Source organism: Bactrocera neohumeralis, chromosome 4 (assembly GCF_024586455.1).
Source record: "Bactrocera neohumeralis isolate Rockhampton chromosome 4, APGP_CSIRO_Bneo_wtdbg2-racon-allhic-juicebox.fasta_v2, whole genome shotgun sequence".
In the NCBI taxonomy this organism is placed as follows: domain Eukaryota; kingdom Metazoa; phylum Arthropoda; class Insecta; order Diptera; family Tephritidae; genus Bactrocera; species Bactrocera neohumeralis.
The window spans coordinates 51,021,272-51,036,793 of NC_065921.1; the positions used below are offsets into that span (position 1 = coordinate 51,021,272).

Here is a 15,522-nt window from a genome sequence, read left to right on the forward strand (position 1 = left end):
GCTAGGTCATGTTGTCCGAATGGACGAAAACACTCCAGCTCTGAAATTATTCGACGCAGTACCCGCCGGGGGAAGCAGAGGAAAAGAAAGACCTCCACTCCGTTGGAAGGACCAGGTGGAGAAAGACCTGGCTACGCTTGGAATATCCAATTGGCGCCACGTAGCGAAAAGAAGAAACGACTGGCGCGCTGTTAACTCGGCTATAATCGCGTAAGCGGTGCCTACGCCAATTAAAAATAAGAAGAGAAATCAATCTTCCGTTTTTCAAAATGACGGGCATTTTAAGAGTGGTCAGCTGCTGCGATCTGGAAATATTTTCACGACTTTCAATCTTACAAATTGCTAAAGCGGCTAGCGTCTTGTAGATGTCTAGTTGTAGTTGTTTCAGAGTAATATGAACAACTTTTGCCATAAAGAAAAAAACGAAATTTTAGTCAAGCTCTTCGAAAAAGGGGTAAAACAATATATCAAATATATGACGCAGTAATTTAGATCTAAAGCTTACAAAATAACGAAAACATATCAACAATATAACAATTACCTGCTATTCTTAGTACAGCTCTATCTGCGGGATCAAGTTGTAGAATACTAAGTGGTTTATCCTTAGCCCATTCGCTAAGGCTCTCACGATCCATCGTTCCTTCTGCTCGTGATTTTACAAAATAGTTGCCATCAATACTGACTTTGGTTCATATTTTACAGTTTATCAGGTTGAAATGAATGGAAATAGATCACGCCCACAGTTTTCCTATAAATTTATATACTATTACATCAATATACAACAAAATGATTTGAATTAAAAACATTTGTTTTTTATATGGTAAACTCCTAATTGGATTTTTTTGTATTAAATATAAATAAAACAAGTAAGAAAGGGCTAGTTTCGGATGTAACCGAATATTTCAAGGATCAAAGTCGGGGAAATACCTTCAGGTGTTGGCATTTCTTTTAATGTTGCGAAAGAATTCAACATTCATTATTAGACGAAATCGTGAATGAATAAAAATTCAACTATGTATTTTAATAAGTTATGTTCTAGGTGATAGACTCGATTAGTTTTATAACTATATTTTACTTCCGTCAGAGAAAAGAAGATATAATAAAATCATGCTCAAACGGGATATACGTGCGGCAATAAAGACGTAGCGACAAACGGAGATCTTCAGCTATATAAAAGTAAATTTTAAATAAATTCTACTAGACCTACAAGGAGTTCCAAAGTAAAAAGGACTTAAAAAAACAGAACAAATGGTTTTTTCGGCAAAATCAATTTATTTTATTCAAAATGGTCTCCTTCTCTATGGCGGCCAGTATGCCGGTGCAAGCCTTTTGAAGCCTACAATAATGAAAAAAACTTTAAATTCAGTAGTCCGATTTTTATAAACTAAAATATTTCATTAAAAAAATTTAGTTTAAATGTAACAAAAGGGAGAAGAAACGTCGAATTATGTTTTATTAATTTAGTTTATATTTTTCCGGAACCCCATTAGTGCTTTTATGGTAGTGTCCGATACTCTCATAGCTGCTAAGAACGCTTTCTTTTAAAGTTTTGAAGGTCTTTGGTCACTTTGGTCACTGGGCATCCCGCTAATGCAGAAGCCTCATCTTGGACTGAAACAAGGTAATCTGGGATCTCTCTAGTGGAAGACCCCGGCAGGAGAAATATTGATTACTTTTGTATTTTAGAATTCTTAAACAGGTCCTGGTCGCTGAGCAGACCAGGGACAAAGAAAGTGCGGACTTCGTCCTGTCAGCGGCCTATTTTCCAGGAGACACGCATACTTCGGTCACCGAGCCAGTGCTGGGCCTGGTGAATTACTGCGAGTAGAACAAACTGCACCTGGTCTTGGGTTTTATGCGAACGAGCATAAAACTGAATGGGGTAGTTCGGACTGCAATGCACGAGGTGAGTCTCTCCTTGAATTAATTATTAGTAATAATCTAAGTATTGAGAATGTAGCATGCGAACCTACATTCGTCACTAGTAACAGGAGGGAAGGATTGGAATTCACCATAAGTATCGAACGCATGTCGGGGTGGTCTCACAGTGGGGAGTGTCGTCAGAACCTTCATTGTCAGATCACAGGATGCAAATCCCTCCCCCCAACGTTTTCCCAAAAATACAAATTAGGCCACATATCGGGATATAATAGAGCTAAATCTTAAAGAGGAGAGGAAGCTAGTCAGAGGTACAAAGGTCATGGGAATGGAGAGCAGGCTATTTGCTCTGAATCAGGCGTCACAAGCGCGTATCACTGCAGCTGCCCCCTAAAGACGATTACCAAAGGACGCAACTGACCCTGGTGGTCAAGAAAACTCTCGGTACTCAGATCAAAGGTGCGTAAAACTTCAGCTATCGAAGCTGCAAAGACTCGACTGCGTCTGCATGTCAACGTATAGAAGAGCTAAGTGGCGTCATACCACTGGCTCTTCTCCCTATGGATAGCATTAATTAAAAGATAAACCTCACTTCGAGCTACTGTTTAGGGCTCGAAAACGTCGGAGGAAATTGCCGCAGGGGTTGCAGGACCTCGCGCAAAACTCTCCATACCTATGGGTAGATTTCCGAGCATATTCCAACCAGAGGTATTTGCTATAAGTCGGTGTGTAGAGTTAAAACTCAAACGCAACTATCGCAATGAGCGTATAGCTATACTAAGCGATAGCGATCTCTTAATACGAGATAAAATCACTATTGGTGCAGGAGTGTATAGAACAACTGAATAGTCTATCAGAACGTAACCAAGTGCACCTTATTTGGGTGCCAGGTCAAAAAGGTATAGCCGGGAATAAACTGGCTGATGAGCTTACCCGCTCTGCAGCATCCTCCAACATGGACGGTCCGGAACCTTTGAAACAGTGGGTAGGGAGAGGCATTGGCAACAACTCACAGGCATGCGCCATGCAAAGTTGCTAATGGATGGTTACAACCTCAAACGGTTTAAATATGTAATCAATCTCCCAAAAGAAAAACCCAGGCTACTTGTCGCCTTCTACACTGGCAATTGCAAGCTCAAGAAGCACTTATTTCCTAGCTTCTTGTGCAAATTGCTGGTTCTGCGACTTGGAGTATGAAACGCCAGAACACATGCTAATGGACTGCACAGCAGTCCGTAGGCGCAGGATTAAGGACCTTGGATTCAAGTTTCCAAATAGGGATCACTTCGCCTCAATAGCACCTAGCAGTATATTGGAACTCATCAATTTGCTAATCTAATCTCTCAATCAGCTTTAGTTCTGGACAATGAGGTAGATTCAGCAGCATTTCCTCGATAATCGGCTGTATAAAATTCCTGCCAAGGTAACTGAGAGAATTCCGCTAAAACGTAGGTCCCATCATCCATTATGCAGCATTCGAATTTAACAAAATTTTTCGTCAGCTTCTTAGCTCGTTTTGGTTTGTTCGTTCTTGACGTCGTTTCTATCCGGAACTTTCTGTACTTTGTACGTCGTCACCCAGCTTTCTTCTGCGTCCTGCGTACGAAAGACTCTGAGCAGCCAGCCTTCCTCGCCAATTTCCCGTCCGAAATGCTTGCGTCTTTCTTGAGAATGGTCACAATATTTTTCTTAACCAGTACCTTTCTTCTCGTCAATACAAGAAATGGTTTTAGGGTTAGCCCCTACCACTGCGGTTTCTTTTGAAAAATTTTAATAATTTTTCGCGCACATCCAATTCGCTTGCCATTTTCGCGTTAAATAAATTTTTATTGGCTCTAACGGACGCATATTTTCTTGCATTTATTTCAGAGCTACTAACAACAACAATGTTATTCGACGCATTGTGCGTTTTTTACAACAAAAAAGATAAAATGATGCGTAAAAAGGGATCAGGTCGACCTTGAAAGTCAAATGAGAAAACAGACAACTTACTGCGGCAGATAAGTTAAAGCGACCGCTTTGAAACTGCACTTTCTGTAAGGGCATACGAAGATGTAAAATGTTTACCAAGTGGATTTAATAGTCGAAACTAAACACCGACGGCTTAGAGATGTGGGTTAATTGATGACGGCCTGTCAAAAAGCCACTATTAACACAAAAAAGAAGGCTGCACGACTTTCTTGAAAAATTGGGATAAAAGTTTTTGGCAACAGATTATGGAGTCTGCCGAAAGCAAATTTAATTTCTACGCTTACAAAAGTTGATTACCGTGCGGAGTTTAGGGGGTGAGAGGTTCCAGGATAATTTTGTAGCAAAGAAAATTAAATTTCCTCAAAGTCAGATGATTTATGTGTGCTTTACATACCACTTTTTTGGGACCTCTACACCTTATTGATGGAATACCCGCAATTATGCTTATATGGATTGCCTAAATTTTCAGGATAACTCAGCGATTCTAATATTGGTGTATATTATGCTATTCAGCGCGAAATTTTGTTTTTTGTTGGCCAACAAATTTAACGATTTAGGGATTCAACGTTTGAATTGGCCTGGAAACTCACCCGCTTTAAGCCCTAACAAAGCAGTTATGGCACATAATCAAGTGGATCATGGATTATACATTGATTTTATTTTTTTTTAATAATTGGCTATTTCTTATAAACACCATTTTCGGGAAAAATTAATTTACACTATGTGGACAAAAAATTAAAATTACTCTAATATTCCAACTTTGTATACAAATTGCTCGTGATTTTATGTGGTGCGGTGATATTTGGTGGTGCGTTTTTATTGACCGCTAAATTTAAAAAGAGATGTACAAAACGTCAACCGGAAGATCGGAATTGATGATATTAAGACCAAGGTCTAGACCAGCTCAAAAACCAAGTTTTGTTAGAATGCGGAATTGTTTACATGTATTGTAAGATAATTACATATATTATTATTTTAAGGGGTCAGTAGGGTAATCTGTCCTGTTTTTTTGACATCTTTTTTCGTAGAAATTTTTATTCTACAATAGAACTTTTTTCACATATCATGAGGTATGTATATCGTGGAGTGTATACAAAAATTTTTTTTTATGATTTTATGAATGACATCTGTCGGAGAAATGGCTTGGTGAATGAGATGCGTTCTTTCACTGGCGGACACGATTTCTCATGTTTCGATCATCTGAAACACAAAAACGCAATTATTCTTAAAAAGTACGTGAATGGTTATCGTTCCTACTAGAATCATGAAAAAATGTTGATAAATAAAAAAGTAATTAACGTTTTTTTTATTAATTTTTCCCTATGTTTTTTTACATAAATTTTGTCATAACATTGTCAATTATGAATCTAGTAGGGACTATAACCAGTCTGTGCTCGACCGGAATCATGTCCGCCAATTTAAAAAAAGCTCCGAACGTCGAGCGGTATTATTATTTTTTTTTTTTTGAATTTTTGAAAAAAGATTACCCTACAGATTTTTTTTTTGAAGTTTTGAAAAAAGATTACCCTACTGACCCCTTAAAGTAAAGTATATCCAATTGTTATTTTTGCTAAGATATCTTACATATTACTGAAATATATACTGCATAACACCAACCGGAAGTTTGAAATGCATAAAAAAATCTAACAAAGAATTTGTCACAAATTTTGTATTTCTAGTCAAATTTCGTGTGCGGAATCATTGCAAATGTTGGGAAAAGCCTTACGGTGATTCAAAAATACAAGCCTACGAGTGGTACAGAAATCGTTGAAGGCATGCATCATTCTGAACGACCTACGACCTCTTCAGCTGAAGAAAACGTTAAAAAAGTGAATGATATTCTGCTTGAAAATCGTTACACAAGTTCGACATCTTTCGCGAGTCCCTTCGAATGATTTTGGTAGATATTTTGGGTATGAAACGCGTTCTTGCTCGAATCGTCCCGATAAAGCTGAATTTTTTTCAAAAGGAGGAGGATTGTGACCGAACTTAACGCCAAAAACAAAATGAAAAGTGCTTATGAAAAGTGTTTCGAGAACTGTAAAAATTGTTGCCAAAGTGTATTACATCCGGTAGGTGATTACTCTGCAGGGGAATTTTGCGTTTTATTTGCAATTTCCGGGTACTTTTCTGTCACAAATTTAAGGAGTAAAATCAAACGGATATTTGAAAATCCTGATATTATTTATATGGGGACCATGGCAAGTTATCTCTCAATTTTATCAATATTAGGCACAAAGATGCACCATTAAGAGAAAAACACGCTCACTCAATTTTATTATACACATATACATATGTATGGTGTCAGCCGGAAGTACGAAAATCTTTCTTTGGGGTATATTAGGTCTAATTCAACGCATTTTTGTTACAAGGGAAACAGGTACGGTTCAATTCTGATTTTGCTCATTTTCGCACTGTATCATGGAAATATGTAATCTTATGTACCAAATTTGGTTGAAATTGCTCAAATAGGTGGGCGATGCTACGCCCAACATCCAAATTTGACACCTGTTCCTATAAAGCCCTCTTCTGTCATCCTGTCATTCAGTTATTGTTTTATCGCACCTTTAGTAGCTTCTAACGAAACTGTTATGTGAGGAGTGGACGTGGTTATCACCCGATTTCACCTATTTTTACGGCATCTCAAGAGGTGTCAAAATGATTTGTTCAGATTTCTGAACAGTTCTTAACGGCTACAATTGTAAATAAGACATTTTTGTAAATCTGTATAGAAACAGATATCATGTTACAAATATTTATGTTCATTATCGCCAGCACATACGAATCTAGTCTCAAATACTAATTTCTATCAACAGTGTAATTAATGTTCATTTCGGGTTTATTGATTAGAGACTGTAGTATGAAATGTTTGCAATGTAAAGGATCGCAAATGATCCTAAAACAATGAAAGATAAGAAGTAGTTGTGTATGCCATGGGTAACACTTATGTTTAAGATATGTGTACATACTGTCGGTATATACAGTAGATTATTATTAAGATATCTGTATCTGATCTGCATGTGGTGCATACATGAATTAGGATAAAAAAATCTATAAACCTGATAGCTGACCAAAGCTGAGTACTATTTTATACGTAAACTTAAACCGTTCTTACTTAACATGATTTGTCCCGTGTAAATTTGGGTGATATATACATTAAGCATGTAAGGGGCGGTGCCACGCCCACTAAATTGTGCAATAACAGGTACCTCGAGTTATTGTTATTAATTAAACCAAATTACAGTTTTGTATCTTAATTCTGAGCTTAATTATGGCAATTTACGGGTTTTCGATTAATGGCGTTTTGTGGCCCGATTACGCCAAGTTTCACTAAGATATCTAAATTTTAACTCAAGTTACTAGTTGCAGACACGGACGAGCAGGCAGACAGTCACTCGGACTTCAACTCGTCTCATTATCCTGATAATTTAGACATTTGTATGTACATATATAACCCCATATCTAATTCAAATATTTTTAGATGACACAAACAACCGTCAGGTGAACAAAACTATTATATCTCTGTAGAAATATGTTGCATAAGAATAAAAAATTAACAAATACTAGCAAAAAATGCAGCAATGACTGTTAAACGATTTTAAATCAATTTTTGTATCAATAAAAAAAACATAGTAGGGCAATTCAGAATCTTGTGCATCTGAGTTGGCATAATTATGCAATTGCAAATATTTACTATCAACAATGAACGTATTTTTTATGGTTTCTGTGCAACCCTTACAAAGACCATTAATTCACAGCTGATCGGTGAAGAAAAACATTGTTTGTAAACAAAATTTTCGCACAAATTGAAAAATATGCCGAAAAACAGTTTTAGGGGAAATTTAACTGACGCTTTATTTGATGAAGCTGCTGAAGAAATTATGGACATTGAAGGAAAGAAATATTTTTATGTAGTACATAGCACAAATTTCACTTTTACTTCTGGAGCTTCCTGCAAGAAATCCAGTATACTCTGGATTTCTTTTTCGCTCCACTTTTTATTCGACTTTTCGTGTTTTAGCCTTATTTTATTCAAACCGGTTTGCTCCATTTCTTCTCTTTGTTTACGATGTTTTTATTTTTGACAGCAGCTGATAATTTGTAAACCAGTGTTGCAAATAATACAATGGCGTTTTAGTTTTGCTTATTTGCAATTGTGTAGCAGGAGCTTAGCTATACATTTTGTTAGTGTAAAACCAAAAATATGCTCGCTAATTTGCAATTGCAAAGATGCAAGACCATTGGCACCAGATTCTGAATTGCCCTAGTATAACAAACAATTACTCTACAAACCACATTTTAATTGATAATTTGGGAATAACTTATAAAATTATATTTTACTCTTAGAAATCATTTAGCGCATATTAAGAATACTTCTAACGTAATATAAGCTAATTCCCCTTAACATATTTATTAATTAATAATATTCCTATTTTTGTACTCTTGCAATCAGTTGCTAAAGAATATTATAGTTTTGTTCACCTAACAGTTGTACGTATCACCTAAACCTAATCGAGATAGTATGACAAGGCTTTATAGGGCCCGGGATAAAAATTGGACGATAGGCTTGGTACCGTGGCGGATAATAACCACAACAGCACAATTTTAAATTCCACTTGATTCGTTCAGTTTCCAGTACACAAATCAAGAAGCAATTAATATAATGTGATTAAACTTTGCCTAAATATATCTTTCAAGTCAAATTTAAACGGTTCAAGACCCTAGGTGCAGAATATGTGGGTCCCAGTACTTATAGTTGACTTTTGATTGAAAATATCGGTAATTGTGTGAGATATGCAATGGAAATTCAGACAGAATCCTTTTCCTGCGGCTTATTTTGTATAATGACTGTATACAAATTTTGGTTTTTCTAACAAATGTTATGCCGAATATATACATACGTAGGTCAGTGTATAAGATATACAGTTGTGTTCATGAAAATAGTAGTGTAACAGCTTCTTATATTTAAAGATCTTTTCTAACATTATCTGACTTGCCAAGCCAACAAGAGTGATTATTTTGGAATTGGATTGATTTAAATTATAAGAATGTAAAAATTCTGTAACATTTGCTTCTACTGCCTTTCTATGTTCATTTTTATATTTTCTAAAAAAAAGCAAGTTGTTCATTAAAATAGTAGTGCTTGTCGTTAGGGGTCAATAAATGATTAGATAATTGTGATAAACAAATGTATTTAAGTGATTTACAAATTTTCTGGTGAAATTTTTTAGAAAAGCCATTTCTTTCATTTTTAGTAGGTAGAGAAAGAAATTGTTCTATTGAGAAATGAGAATTCATAATAAAGGAAGAAACAACACAGAACCCAGAAGGAATCAAAGCTATAGTAAAATACAGCTCCATAATGATATACAATGCGGTAAAATTTAACGATAAAGCAGAAAATCATGAAGAACAAGTAAGGAAGGGCTAAGTTCGGGTGTCACCGAACATTTTATACTCTCGCATGGTAAAGTGATAATCGAGATTTCATAATACGTCATTTACATATTTTTCAAATACCGTATTTTTGTAAAGTTTTATTCCGCTATCATCATTGGTTCCTAATGTTTACTGTTTATTATACAGAGAAGGCATCAGATGGAATTCAAAATAGCTTTATATTGGAAGAAGGCGTGGTTGCGAACCGATTTCACCCATATTTCGTACATGTCATCAGGGTGTTAAGAAAATATTATATACCGAATTTCATTGAAATCGGTCTAGTAGCTCCTGAGATATGGTTCTTGGTCCATAAGTGGGCGGCGCCACGCCCATTTTCAATTTTTAAAAAAAGCCTGGGTGCAGCTTCCTTCTGCCACTTCTTCCGTAAAATTTAGTGTTTCTGACGTTTTTTGTTAGTCGGTTATCGCACTTTTAGTGATTTTGAACATAACCTTTGTATGGGAGGTGGGCGTGGTTATTATCCGATTTCTTCCATTTTTGAACTGTACATGGAAATGCCTGAAGGAAACGACTCTGTAGACTTTGGTTGACATAGCTATAGTAGTTTCCGAGATATGTACAAAAAACTTAGTAGGGGGCGGGGCCACGCCCACTTTTTCAAAACAATTGCGTCCAAATATGCCCCTCCCTAATGCGATCCTTTGTGCCAAATTTCACTTTAATATCTTTATTTATGGCTTAGTTATGACACTTTATAGGTTTTCGGTTTCCGCCATTTTGTGGGCGTGGCAGTGGGCCGATTTTGCCCATCTTCGAACTTAACCTTCTTATGGAGCCAAGGAATACGTGTACCAAGTTTCATCATGATATCTCAATTTTTACTCAAGTTACAGCTTGCACGGACGGACGGACGGACGGACGGACGGACGGACGGACAGACGGACGGACAGACAGACATCCGGATTTCGACTCTACTCGTCGCCCTGATCACTTTGGTATATATAACCCTATATCTGACTCTTTTAGTTTTAGGACTTACAAACAACCGTTATGTGAACAAAACTATAATACTCTCGTTAGCAACATTGTTGCGAGAGTATAAAAATGTACAAAAATCAATTTTATAGACAGATTATACGATAATTAAAATCAAGTACTAACCATGCACAAAAATTATAAAAAAAATTTAATAGTCGTTTACTACACTTAGAAAACGTTGGAGACTATTTGAAAGCAATTTGAAAATAAAAACTTTTCCGAAAGTAACTAATGAAAACAAAATTGTTTAGTTTTGGTGGAGCCGGGTCTAGAAAGAATGTCCGTCCACTACCAAACACATAAGATAATTCCAGGCACGCTACCAAAATTTTTAAACATGGTGGTCTGAGCATTATAGTATGCACTTGATTTTCGTACTATGGTGTTAGAGCTAAATATTTGATATATAGCATTATAAACTAAGCTTGGTATGTAAAACTGTTGAAGGAGGTTATGTTATCATTTGTCAGCTAGGAAAACCCAAAACATACGGCCAAACTACCTAAAGAGCGGTTTGCATCAGAAAGGATCAACGTATTGTCCCGCCCAGAGAAAACACCAGACCTGAATTGAAACAAATTTTTTTTTGGGAAATCGTAAACTAGTTGTAGCAACAACAAATCCATCAAATTGAACAGAATTTTTGGCTAACGTCAAGGAGGCATGTGGACGAATCCTAATGAGACGAGGTCAGGATCTAATATTCCGTATGCAACGTCGGTGTATGGAAGTAATAAAAAATAAAGGCTTTAGAATCAAATCATATAACATTTAAATTTTCATCGGGATTTTTTTCTATTTTTCCTTTAACAAAATGGGCACTACTATTTTCATGAACAAGAACATTTCTTAATTTTCTTTTTGAATAATTCTTGTTAGTAAAATATACAAATATATTATATCCTGGAGGGAGTATATTTTTCGATGTCTTGCAGTAGCGTTGTGTGACTGACTGTGTCAAAGTCTTTTGACAAGTCCAACGCTACGAGGATCGTTCATATACCGGGTGGTTTCTGGTTAAGACCACGAACTAACTGGGTGGTACTATGCACTTTTCGGAAGCCCTGCAAGTAGTTGCTAGACTCAGGTGATGATATTTATCAGACCACCGCTAGCAATGGTAATATCGAGCGAGCTATTACAGGTGCCCATAATTCTGGTGGAGGCTTCGTCATTCATTGAGCAGAATGTCGACAGATCAGAATGGGAGTAGTGTTGCCGATTTGAACTCCTATCGCCTGATTAGATCTTAAGAGAGCTTCATCCAATGTATGTGTATTACCTTAATATTTTCAGGAATACATTAAAACCCTGTGTGGAAAAACGGAGTTTGGATCACTGTTGGATGTTTTAACAGGACAATGATCTTAAACACACAGAGGAAATTCTTAAAGAATGGATGCTTTATCAGGTACACAAGCAATTTAATCACCCTCACAAACCCTGCACCTCAACCCCATCGAGCATTTATGGGAGAAGAAGAATTACCAAAAATTTTACCCCGAAGTAACAGAAAATCTTCTCAATTCAATGCATAAATAAAATACAATTCATAAATAGAGCAAATGGAAAGCATACAAAAGACTAAAAATATGTTTCCATCACTTATTGTTCTTTTGTACCCTTTCTTCTGAAGCCAGAAATATGAAGTATTTTGAGATTTTTGTTAAGAACTTTCGTTGTTATAAGAATTTTGTTTTTGTTTTTAAAGAAAATTAAATACCATTTTAAAGAGATATAAATTCTTATATTATATCACTGAACAAAGGCTAAAAAGAACAAGCAAAGTAATAACCTTGCCCGACGGCAGAGTTAATCCGGATTAACTGGGCACTAACGGATCTAACCTTTCCACACAGACAGACGACGCCTTAGATAACATTGTTACCATACTCAAGAAATATATGCGTCAAATGTATACACCTAACAACCTAATAAGGAGCGGATGGCATCTTTCTAGCCCTTTTGCAGCAAGGTATGTAAGTTCTCTTGCCACACCTGTTGGGGCTGTTGAGAGATAGCCCGGCGATGTCGTATATCCCAGAGCCATTGAGAATTGCGAAAGTAATCTTCATCCCCAAGGTAGGTAGGAGAGACTTCTCGTTAGCCAAATCATTCCGGCCTATTAGTCTCACATCTTTTATGCTTAAAGGGATGGAAAAGGATCGGAAGCGCTGAAAATCGCGCCCTTACATGCGAGAAAGCACGCGTACAGAGCAGGCAGATACACCAACACTGCTCTGTACCAACTCCCATCTGAACTGCAGGATTCGCTGGATAACGGCGATGTTAGGATTTGTGCCTACCTTGACATTGAGGGTGCTTTTGATAATACGTCTCACGCTAGCGTGATCAAGGCACTAGAGAAAAGGAACGTAACGGCTCCAGTATGTAGATGGATAGAAGCCTTACTGCGTACTAGGGTAGCGGAAACAACTGTGAAGGGAAGCAAGATTCGTCTTGGTAACACAAGGGCCTGCCCACAGGGTGGAGTACTATCACCTCTTCTAAGGAGCCTGTTAGTAGATAAGCTCCTTGAATTACTTACTAGCAATGGAATCCGTTGTCAGGGGTACGCAGACGGCATTGTCATAATGGCGCATTTGAGAACACTCTCTGTGACATTGTTTAAAAGGGGCTTAAGTCCAGCAAAGGTTTGGTGTAACACGGTAGGGCTCAATATCAACCCGGCGAAAACTACCGTGATCCCTTTTACTAAGCGAAGATCTCTTCCGGGCTTCATGCCATTAACCATTGGAGGTAGGGAGGTAGAGATGTCGGAAGAGGTAAAATTTCTTGGCCTCACATTAGACTCATCCTTACGGTGGAGTAGGCATTTGGACTTAACGCTGTCCAAAGCCATCAAGGCACTCATGATATGCAGACGCCTGGCCGGCAAATCCTGGGGATGCAAGCCAGGTGTCATTAAATGGCCGCCAAGGCAACGCAGTCTTCGGTAGGCCTTAGACTAACTATCAAAGCTGCAAAGGCTTGCCTGTGTCTGTGCTTCAGGGACAATGCGCACATGCCCCACTGCGGCGCTTGAAGTCATACTGGAGCTCTCACCGCTACATCCAGTGATTAAACAGGTAGCGAAACATACCATGCTGCTAATTTAAGCAGAGGGTTTCGGCAAAGAGAAGCTAATGTCATCTCAACAGATGAAGGCACTAGCGGAAAGAACACCACTAGCCCTACTCGCAAGAGACGGCGTTACAAAGAGGATTTATTTCATAAAGAACTTTAGAGTTACTCTAGGCAATAAGACAGAGTGGAATGACCCCACGCTTGATATACTCAAAAACACCGGAATGCATAGGAGCAGGCCAGTGGCGTAGCTAGCGATCTCAGCATATGAGATCAAATCGCTTTTAGTAGAGGAATGCATAGAAAGCCTGAACCGCTATTCTTTGTGCAACCGGGTGCACCTAATCTGGGTGCCGGACATAAAGGGATAGCAGGAAATGAGATGGCTGACGAACTAGCCCGCTCTGCGTCGACGTCCAAGATGATGGGCCAGAACCCTTAATCGCGGTGGGGTCCCACACTCTTAAGGAGCTATTCCGCACGGAGGAGAGAGCGGGAAGAGATCAGCACTGGCAGCAGGCAGCAGGAAATCGCCACGCCAAGCTGCTTCTAGGAGGGTACAACCTCTCTAGGTTTAGAGAACTAATTAACCTCCCCCGTGATAAATTCATCCTGCCCGCCGCGCTTTACACAATAGACCCTAAGTCACGGTGCAATACTTCATTAACAATATCTATCTATCTATCTATCTACCTATCTGTACAACCCATTTTAACACCGAAGTCGGGGGATGCTATTCTAAATCCTCTCCTAACTATCTTTTAGACACAAGCTCGCTTTAAAATTCCACTTAAAAGTGAATACGACCAACCGGCCTACATTGAACGAAAGAAACATAAAACTACAAGTATTTTAGCCCCGCAACTACCTTTTTATGAAAAATTACGCACCATCCCTAATTTAATCCGAATATCTACATTATATCCTTGAGATAATTTTTAACTTTTTGTATAAATTTATTGACATCACTTAAAAACATAAATTAAATACGTTATAAGGTTAAAGAACGTTGTAGCAAAAATATCAGCACTGTAATAAACAAACCAAAGGAATTCCGTCCTAAAATGTATACTTCATTCATATACTTGACTTAGATACATGGGTTGGATAATGAAATGCATATGCCGGTCAGTAAGAATTTACACTAAATTTGCCCAATCAGCGCATAATGAAAGTAATCCGAAATTTTTTTACATATTTCTTAAAAGGTGTTGCAAATTAACTATTAGCTTCTCTAATCACATTTTTCCATGTTTTTTAATACTTATATGTGACGTTCAAATTTAACCAAACCTCTTTTAAAATATCTTACCAATATTCATTGGGATATTGCAAATTACGAACGATTTTAAATTAAGCACTGGTATCTAAGCGTGAAACACAAATTTTGAGTTTTCATTATTCACTGGTATACATTCGAAATTTCACTTCTCCGGTACCTTAATACTTAGCAAAATGTTTGGTACTACGATAAGAAACGAAATGTTCCAATTGAAGTAATTCATTTATATCGATGTTGTTTTTAACAACAAAAAGCAGTGTTGCCGCTATCCAGCAACGCCTTTGAATGTACATATGTACATCCCTTAAACTAATGAAAGAAACTAATAATGCCCTGTATACACTTTTCCGAAAATAGAAATTAAACAAGACCACTTCTTTGAACATTTTTCGTGCGCTTATATTACTTTTATAAGCAATTTTGAGCCTATCAGCCCTGTTCTCATGCCCTCACAAAAGTCACCAACCTCACTACAGTGATGTTTCTCACTATAGTGAGGGTTACCTTATTCTGGCGAAAATTCAAAAGCTCAAATGCTCACTATTATCACAAATATCTGTGACGTGTGAAAGCAGCCATCATAATACAAAACATCTGTGTTTGTTTAGTTTTAAATCAATATTTTACATTTTTAAAAAAATTGAGAAATGGAGGAACTATTATTTGTATATGCGGCAATTGTTGAGGAGGAGGAATCGGGCGGTAGGAGGAAAGTGTTAAAGGGTTTGCGAGAAAAAAGCGATCCTTTTAGTATGCAGGACACAACATTTATTAATACATTTCGATTCCCAAAATCGCTATGTAAATTACTTATAAGTGATGCCGCATGATGTACAGAAGTCAAATATACCTTTTGATCTGCG

The 15,522-nt window shown here is 37.4% G+C and overlaps 1 protein-coding gene across 4 annotated transcripts in view; it reads right to left on the reverse strand.

Annotated features, from left to right (window-relative positions):
- Positions 1–14,861, reverse strand: part of LOC126754486 (microtubule-actin cross-linking factor 1) — a 147,588-nt gene extending 132,727 nt beyond the window's left edge. For 3 of the 4 annotated variants that reach the window (XM_050466479.1, XM_050466491.1, XM_050466478.1), the window contains exons 1-2: positions 14,690–14,860; positions 542–748 (exon numbers count right to left, since the gene is read on the reverse strand). In XM_050466479.1, coding sequence (XP_050322436.1) covers positions 542–635 — 94 coding nt within the window. In that variant the 5' untranslated portion in view covers positions 636–748; positions 14,690–14,860. Of the gene's footprint in view, positions 1–541; positions 749–14,689 lie in introns of all 4 variants that reach the window. The other variant, XM_050466492.1, reaches the window with a different exon arrangement.
- Between the last annotated feature and the right edge of the window lie 661 nt (positions 14,862–15,522).